Genomic DNA, 9,701 nt, shown 5'->3' on the forward strand with positions numbered 1-9,701 from the left:
TGTCAGATACCTCCCCCTCGATAGGCACGTGAAATTGCAGGGAATGGAAGGGTATTGATTATACGCAGGCAGATCAGATTAGATTAGTTTGTCATTATATTCAAAACCCAGATGTGGGTTGAATTGCCTGTTCCTGTGCTGTACTTTTCTATGTTCTATGTTCTTTTTCCAACCCAAAACATTGATTGTCCATTTCCTCCTTAGATGCTGCCTGACTCATTGAGTTCCTCCAGTATGTTGCTGCAGGTTCCAGCATCTGCAATCACTTGTACCACTATTTAATTTTCACTTTTGTCTAACTCTTTCTGCTTTGTGCCATTGCTGTTGCTGATGTAGGTGCTAAAATCCCAGATCTTCGTTGGCTTCCTCACTGCGGTTTCTTGCTGCAGAAAGAGTCCTTCTGCAAAGAACTCAGGGGAACACCGTAAATGCAGTCGGTAGAGCTGAGTTCTCACGGGGCCAGAGACCCGGGTTTGATCCTGACCCTCGGGTGCTGCTGTCTGTGTGGAGTTTGCATGTTTGTATTGTGACCGCGTGGGTTTCCTCCAGGTGCTCCCATTTCCTCCCACATCACTAAGACATGTGGGGTTTGAAGGTTAATTAGCCTCCGTGAAACTGCGCAGAGTGGATGAGAAAGTGGGATAACATAGAACTTGTATGAACGGGTGATCGATGGTCAGCATGGACTCAGTGGGGTGAAGGGCCTATTTCCCTGCTGTATCTGGGACTGTGAATGTTCATGGTTGGCTACCCTGTCTTTGAATAAGGAGTTTTGTGCTCTTTCTTCAGATAATGAAGCATATTGCTACTTGTAATTGATACCCCTGTGATGGTTGACTTCTGGTGCATCCATAGCAAACAATCACTCCAGAGTTTCTCTTGTGCTTTGAACAATGGTTTGGAACTCCTGCCATCCCGACTGGTCCACAACTATAAATTATAGTTATATCCCTACTTTGCATTAGATAATAGGGTGGCTGGAATCACTGCTTACAGAACCAGGGGTCAGAGTTTAAGAATAAGGGGTAGGCAATTTGGGACTGAGATGAGGAAAAACTTCTTCACCCAGAGAGTTGTGAATCTGTGGAATTCTCTACTCACAGTGGATGCCAATTCACTGGGTGTTTTCAAGAGAGAGTTAGATTTAGCTCTTCGGGCTAAAGGAATCAAGGGATATGGGGAAAAAACAGGAACGGGTTACTGATTTTAGATGATCTATAGGTGCTCATTTGATATCATTATATATTGCTCCTTTCGTTTTTATACCGACTTTGCAACAAATTATATACCCAAAGATTTACTCAGTTCATGTATGTTTCAGAACCCTTTCACGGCACAGGGGCACATCTCATAGAGCTGCTGCTTCACAATGCCAGAGACCCAGGTTCAATCCTGACCTCCCGCACTGTAGGTGTGGAGTTTGCATGTTCTCCCTGTAACTGCATGGGTTTCCTCCCACATCTCAAAGACGTGAGGTTTTGTAGGTTAATTGGCCTCTGTAAACTGCATCCAGTGTGTAGGAAATGGACGCGAAAGTGGGATAACATAGAACTAGTGTGAACGGGTGATCGATGGTCGGCGTGGACTCGATTTCCACGCTATAGCTTTCCTGTTTCCATGCTATAGCTTTCAATCAATTAATTCCATCAATTGGAAGGATGACAGTGGAACTCCATCATTTTCTGCAATATCATTCTCACCCATCACCACCTACTTCCAGAATGTTATTTGCTCCAAATGTTTTCCAAATTGGACCATTTAAAAACTAACGGTTCACACACATGATTGTATAAAGATAACATTTATTGTATTAATGTAAATGCTTGTATCTGACCAACACTTTTGTATGATCCCACCCTTTCCATTTGAGGACCGTTGAGCAGAATGTCATTATATCTTCTGCGGTCTTTTGCAACTACAGTCATAGAGTGATACATTGTGGAAACAGGCCCTTCGGCCCAACTTGCCCACACTGGCCAATATGTCAGCTACACTAGTCCCACCTGCCCGCATTTGGTCCATATCTCTCCAAACCTGTCCTATCCATGCAGATGTCTAACTGTTTCTTAAATGTTGGGATAGTCCCTGCCTTAACTACCTTCTCTGTCACCTTGTTCCATACACGCACCACCACCCTTTGTGTAAAAAATTTACCCCTTAGATTCCTATTAACATTTTTCCCCTTCACCTTAAACCTATGTCCTCTGGTCATCGATTCGCATACTCTGGGCAAGAGACTCTGTGCATCCACCTGAACTATTCCTCTCATGATATTATACACTTCTATAAGATCAGCCCTCATCCTCCTGCGCTGCAAGGAATAAAGTCCCATCCTACTCAGCCTCTCCTTATCGCTCAGACCCTCTAGTCTGGCAACATCCTTGTAAATCTTCTCTGTACCCTTTCCAGCTTGACAACATCTTTCTTATAACACGGTGCCCAGAACTGAAGACAATTGTTTAGTTCAGTTAAGTTTGGTTTATAATTGTCACGTGTACCGATGTAGTGTGATAAGCTTTTTTGTTGCGTGCTATCCAATCAAAGAAAATACTATACATTATTACATTCACAGTGTACAGAAATAAAGATTTAAAAGAGTGGAGCGATTGTAATGTATGATAGCAGATCAGCTTCTGAGACTGGCACGCAAAGATTTCTGTAAGGTAACTGACGGATGTGACTGATGTTTCCCACAGTGTAACCTTTTCTAAGTAGTGGGCAGCACGGTGGCACAGCCTTCTCCCCATAGCCTCTGATGCCTCTAACCTCTGCAATGGAGAGATACAGTATGGATTATGTGCAGGCAGATAGGAGTTGGTCTTGGCATCATGTTCGGCCGAAGGGTCTGTTCAGTGATGTCCATGTGCAACGATAAACAGGTCGGGCAGAAGCAGTGAATCAAGCATTGGTGCCTCTCCAGAGATCATTTAATCTCCATCTCTTTTCTGTTTCCCATGGGATTTGCTTGTTTTCATGTCAGGGGCAAATTGTTGGTTATAGGTAGCAGCTTTTAACAGCCAATGTCTGTCAAATGAATGCAGCAGAGGCTGCTGTGCACCAGAAATCCTCATTAACCACTGGTAGGATGCCAAGTGAAATCAGATGTACTCGGATAAATTGAGCTTTAAAACTACCAGGGCTGATTTTCTGATGGTCACTATTCAAACTTAAAATGATTATGCATTTGAAGCAGGTGCATATGGGTCTAATTTCCAGGGAATTGACTGGTGAGACCCAAGGTTATCACATTTATACAATAAATGTTATCTATGTGCCCAGAATGAAAAGGGGACAAATGGGTGTTAGAAGAGAAGAGAAATGTAAAGCAAGAGGGAGGGGTTTAAGTGGAAAGGGGACAGGGGAGAGGGGTGGAGGACGGGGGACAGGGGTGAAGGGGGATAGTAGTAGGGGAAATACGTGTGCACCAGGATGGGAGCTAATGGAAGGAGAGGTGGAGGGGTGGGGTGTGTGTTACCTAAAATTGGAGAATTCAATGTTGGGTTGTAAACTACCCAAGCAGAATAGGAGGTGCTGTTCCTCCAGTTTGCTCATGACTTCACTCTGGCAATGGAGGAGGCCCAGGACCGAAAAGTCAGCGTGGGAATGGGAAGAGGAGATAAAATGGTTGGCAAGCAGGAGATCCAGTAGGCCTTGGCGGACTGAGTGCAAAAGTTCGTTGAAACGGTCACCGAGTCGACACTTGGTCTCAGCGATGCGAAGGAGGCCATGTTGGAATGCAGTAGAATGGTACCAGTTTTTGATAGATATGGATTTTTGTGTCCATTTTAAGGGCACTTTACAATTCATACTTGCCGAACAACCCAAAGAAAGCAAAATGGTTTGCATGGATCTATGTGAGGAGGCAAATCTCTCCTTAGCAAAATTGAAAAGCATGGTCGCAAACTATAAATGTATGTTGCACATGTTCTCTCAAAGTTAAATCAGGTACAGGACACGACCTATAGAGGAAAACCGAAAGATTGGAGTGTGATAAAGATTACAAAATTGTTAATAATTTCAACAGTAAATAAAATCTGGAAGAAAGCGATGGCGCACTTGTAAAAGGCTGTCAGTAATTATGGAATTATAGAATTATGAGTAACCGTCGTACCTGAGAATCTCAGCCACAATATACAGAGATTTACAAAAGTGCTCTCCAGGGACATGGAACAGACTCCATCTCAAACCCTAAACCCGTATATACCCAAGTGTATTTCGTCATACTCGTTCAGCCTGTGCATACCCATCCAATCTTGACCCTCGACCGAAGCCTATAACATCAAGCTTGTGGCATCGTTCAGGCATGTTTCTGTCCATTCACGAGTAGCCTGTGTGCATCACTCAAACCACTGTATCTGTGTCTGAACCCAAACTTGCCTCACTACTGGTATCAGGCTCCAATCCATGTATCTCCATCGTGTACTTATTGGAGTCCACAGGCTGAGCATACTTGGAAAGTTCCGCCATGTGTACTTGCCTGATAACATTTACGGCTATTTGGACTGATAAGAGCAAGTCTGGGGGTGGGGTGGGGGAGGGGGGACTGTTGATGTTTGACAGGAGGGAACTGCAGATGCCGGAGATAGACATAAAAATGCTGGAGTAACTCAGTGGGTCAGGCAGCGTCCCTGGGGACAAGGGATATGTGACGCTTTGGGTCAGACCCGTGTGAGGGTCTCATCTATGATGGAAGAGGCGAATCCCCGTTCCTTAAAAAATGAGGACATCTCGGATGTCCTGGTATTGAACACCTCATCTTTGGTGTCAGCAGTTCCCTCCCACACATTCAGACTTTCGTTCCCCGTTTCGTGGACATATGACAATAAAACACACCTCGACTCTTAACTCTTGGCATCTGCAAGTTATTTTTATTGCGTTTAAAAGAGTATTCTCAATTCTCTTTTTTTTTTAATTGTTCTCTTCTTTTTGTATCTCCCCACCTCACCCACCCACCCACCTCCCTCCCTATGCCCTCACCTTAGCTTGCAAGCGTAAAGAACAAGAGCAAAACCGAGACCGAGCCACCACCCCCAAAAAGCAAAGGCTTGTCTTCACCGACCTCCAACGCCGCACCTTGATCGCCATATTCAAAGAAAACAAGCGGCCGTCCAAAGAAATGCAGATCACCATCTCGCAGCAGCTGGGGCTGGAACTCAACACGGTCAGTAACTTCTTCATGAACGCACGCAGACGTAGCATGGACAGGTGGCTGGATGAACCTTCCGGAGCCAACCTGCCCCCGGTATCCGCTGCAAGCACTTTTACCAAAGCGTGAACAGAGAAGAAAGAGAGCGCCTGGGGAGGAATCTCTCTCTCTCTCCCTTCCCTAGCGACAGGGGGGTCTTCGCCACTTCGCTCTGGAATTAAGACAGGAAAAAAAAAACCCAAAACAACAACAAAACCAAAAAAAAAAAGGCTTTAAACCAAATAAAAAAGACACGATTTTTAAAATAGATAAATTCCAAAGAAAAAAAAATCCAATCGGAGACACGTGTACACCTTTCTCTACGCCAGGGTTTATAGGGGCTGGTGGAGAGATAAGTTGGACGAGTGTCACTGGATAAAACATGCGGGTCTGGAAGCACAGAAGATAAAAAGTACATATTCGGGTAATTTTCATGACAAACTCTCGCACTATAAAGGTCATTTTAGAATAGCCTGTATGAGGAAATGACCTAGTCATAGACTATATTAAAAAAAAGTGTTTGTTGATACTTAAGTCTGGATGGAATTTATTTCCCAAATGTCTCTTGTTACCAAAGAAGATTAAACACAAAAAAAAACGAAACCAACTTGGAATCCAAAGAGAACTTCCTTCTCCCTTGCCCCCCCCCCTTCAATATTCTCCACATCCCCCTCAGTCCTGCCCCTCCCCCCCCCCCACTCCTTTGCCCCAAAACAAAAAAAAATAGTTCGAGATCGATTTGTCACTCAATGGCTAATTGCAGAAACGAGAGGGAACCGTGTGCCAATAGCAACAGCTGCCTTAATGATACTCAAATAGGATGGTACTACATGACTTGTTGTTGCAATATTTACAAGACGACTTGTGCCATATACAAATACAAACAAAAAAAAAACACAAAACAGAATTTTTTTTCCACGAAAATAAAGTCTTTTTTAAATGTCTCGGTCTATCGTACGAGGCAATGACATCACTGGAAAATGAATTTTTAAAAAATGCGGGTAATGTGTACCACCTAACGATAAGGTTCTTTTTCACTGAACTGATATGCTTTGCTGTGGAAGTTAGGCACCTTGACAAAGACAAAAGTTTAAAAAAAAACCTAGTAGAATTAAACGGAAACTTACCAGATTCACAAAAGAACCAAACAAAAATAATCATGATTTTGGTGTGTAAAAGTAATAACATTATGATGAATAGTACAATGTTAAAAAAAAAGAAAATAATATTAAGGTACTATAGAAGTGGCACAGATGGAATGTCTGATCAGTAAGTCGCTAAAACTTCTCTAATGTTGTTTCTGTCTTGTGATGTGGTAAAGCTTGATTCTTTAACCAAATCTAGTAGTATTAAGTAGGAAGCGGAAAAAGCTTCCAGTTGTGAACTTTGTAGAGACATTTATAGTGAGTACCAAGGCGGCTACCTCACTGAATTTCAATTGTGATTTTAAAATCACGTCTGATACCAAAGAATTTCTTGCACGATCTGCGTTTTGAAAACTTTACCCGCTCTCGAACCTCACAGTCTTCGAAAATTGCAAACTTGCCCTGATACCAAATATACTCCTCAAACCGTTCACTGCGATGCAGGAAACCGCTACAGAGAGTGACCACAAGATGAGTGCCTTGCTTGAGCTAAAGCGATGATATCTGTAGATCCCTGGGCGTTGAAACTTGTGTAAACCTCAGTTTTAGAATCAAGAGTTTTCTGCCCTAAGCCTTTCACTCAATTGCGAAGTAATCAGGGGATGGGGGAGGAGGGGGGTCGAGGGGGGGAGGGGGGGGGGGGGGGGGTGGTAGTTGACTACTTTTGATTGAGACAATTCGGAAAGAAGGGGGTCACTGTCCTTGGATTTAAATCTGGACGGTGGGGTTAACCGATCGGCCGCAGGGCAATTGTTGTGGTTGGCTCAAATCAACGTTGAACCCCTTGGTAAGAATGCATGATATTAGTGCACATGTTTTGTCATTTTATTAAACAGAAGAGTGTGAGTCTGGGATTGTTATTAAAAAGCAACTTATTCGGAAATATCGGTTTTTGCATTGTTGCAAAAAGCATAATATATGCTGTCTGTTTTATGTGTGTCTGCGTGTGTGTGTGTGTGTGTGTGTGTGTGTGTGTGTGCGTGTGCGTGTAATATGTACGTATTTATTTATTTAATTTATGATTTATTATTTTTTTTTGCTCATCTGCATTTTAAAACATTGTGCTTTTTATAAAATAAAAGTAATTGCAGGCATAACCAAGTATGTAACTAGTTTTGGGGATTGATGTCCGAGTTTGGGATTTGGAGATTCATGGACAAAAAGGTGTCTGTATATATTACATCTAAATAAATATTCGATAGAGCGGGGGAAAACTTCCAATATTTCTCATGTAGCTCACACCCGCCTTGGTTGGGGCTGTGGCTTGAGGTGATTCTTATAAATAAAGTACATATGGAATTCAAGGAAACATTGAGGAATGGGAGCATTTAGATTTAAAAAAAATATGGATTCATGTGAAGCGATGGCCGCGTAAGTATTTTCTGGGAATTTCACACTGAATCAAAAGAGTTTGTGAATACTTCCAGAGAATCTCCGTGAAGTGGAAACTGTCCGTTGAACTATTCCTTAATGTGATCACCTTCTGAATAATCCCATAGCGAATTACTGTTGCCCAGGTTATACATTTCACAGTGTGAGTTTAAAATGACATGTAGTTGCACATTATTTGTCGTGCTTGGTCCTACCGTAATGCCCTGGGTCTATTTGGGATTAAGCATACTTTATTTTATTGCATGGATGAAAATTAATCGATAAATAAATGAATTTAGTCTCAGCAAGGATTATGTGTTAGTGAACCATTGCTGTTAAATAGCTCATCACATTGTAGGCTCCTGTGAATGAAATTGAAAAACAACAGTGTTACTTAACTGCACGGAGAAATCCCTTTCCCAAATAACCTCCTGGGGAAAAAAGCCAAATTTAAAAAATCCGACGTTAGTTTTCATAGAATATACACATTATGCAATGCTTCTATGTGTAATGCAAGGTGATTTGAAGCATTTTTAATAGTGCTCTCGTGGCTTACACTAATTCTGGGTTATTCTTTCATTATTTTGTGAACTAAACTCCAATTTCCATCGAGCGTACTCTCTACTCTGCGGTTTAATTAATAACAGAACGGATCACTTTCTGCACGGTAGCGGTGAGGGTTCAGCGACAATCCCCAGTTAAATAGATGCATTACAGAGCAAGTACAATCATATTTTAGTCAACGTCCCACTCAAGAGGGGTTGACTGAGGAAGCAAAGCAAACCTTCTCATTTGCACATGTATAAAAACTCATTGTCGCTCATCTTCATTTCAGCTCTTAAAAACACAGAACGTGTGCACTAACATTCTGGTGGTTTGTGACTGGCTTTAATGATACCAAAGTGTTCTAAGAATATACCAAAGTTCCCATCGCTGCGGGTGGGCAGATGACACAGACCGTGCAAGTTTTGACAATTTCTCAGAAATACCTCAACTATTAATGTATAGTTTATGTGATAAAATACTAGCTAGTTTTGGAAATTGTGACTTGAAGCTTTATACTGTTAAATTATAATTTTGCAGAAGGTAGCATGTATACTTTGATGCGTTCATGGAAGACATATGAATGTTATGGCAATGAATTAGAAAGATGATGCTGGTTGATTAAGGACCCTGGAGTTTACAATTTTCATACTTTTACAGTCCTTGGAGGTAATTTTCTGTTCCGATGTGTTTCTTTCTGAGTCATGTCTTAATACAGTATTTATAAGTGTTATGTGTTCAGCTGTACCTGAAAAAGACGATGAACTGAACTTATGATTTATGCATGAATATGTACTCTTTATAGAGCTAATGTATGATTAGTATTGGGAAATGATTGATTTTAAATCCAGATTTCATTTTGAATAGGAATTATGCATGGAAACTGTTATTTGTTGCATATTGTGGAAGAATCTTTGTATATATTGTGTTGTGATGACACTCTGACTGAATCGAGAGGTGCTGAGGTTGTGCATTAACTGCAGGAGGTGTCGGCCTACAGTCATCGCCCTGGAACTGAGCCAACTAGCTCTTATGGAAGGAATTCAATATCTAGCTGAGCGAGGCCGGCTATAGAGTACGGATAGGAAGGCAGCAAGTGAGAAAAGATGTCCATGATTCTGTGTATACATTTGAAAAAAAAAATGAAAAAAAAAGCTTGAACAAATAGAGATCTTGACAATACAGTTTAGACAAAACAATTAAAAAATATTCCCGCTAGTCTTTTTTTTTTCTTTTCAAAGTAGTTGCATTCTTTAAAATCTCATGGAAATATACATTGAATCGAAGTAAGTGTCTTTTGTGTTAATAAACGGACAATCAACTTAGACATTTTCTCAGACTCACGTTTTCTCCAAGTCAGCTTCATAATGAAGAGGTTCGCGTTTGTAATTGATAATTGAGGCAGGCGTCTGGTTTGGTTGAGCTAATAAATAGTGATTCTGCAACTTTTATGTTAC

General features: G+C 41.5%; 1 protein-coding gene across 3 annotated transcripts in view; it reads left to right on the top strand.

Annotated features, from left to right (window-relative positions):
- Positions 1-9,387, top strand: part of LOC116989472 (hepatocyte nuclear factor 6-like) — a 97,372-nt gene extending 87,985 nt beyond the window's left edge. For 2 of the 3 annotated variants that reach the window (XM_033046885.1, XM_033046886.1), the window contains one exon: positions 4,983-9,387. In XM_033046885.1, coding sequence (XP_032902776.1) covers positions 4,983-5,275 — 293 coding nt within the window. In that variant the 3' untranslated portion in view covers positions 5,276-9,387. The remainder of the gene's footprint in view (positions 1-4,982) is intronic. The other variant, XM_033046887.1, reaches the window with a different exon arrangement.
- Positions 9,388-9,701: the final 314 nt, after the last annotated feature.

The sequence above is a fragment of the Amblyraja radiata genome, chromosome 29 (assembly GCF_010909765.2).
Source record: "Amblyraja radiata isolate CabotCenter1 chromosome 29, sAmbRad1.1.pri, whole genome shotgun sequence".
Classification (NCBI taxonomy): domain Eukaryota; kingdom Metazoa; phylum Chordata; class Chondrichthyes; order Rajiformes; family Rajidae; genus Amblyraja; species Amblyraja radiata.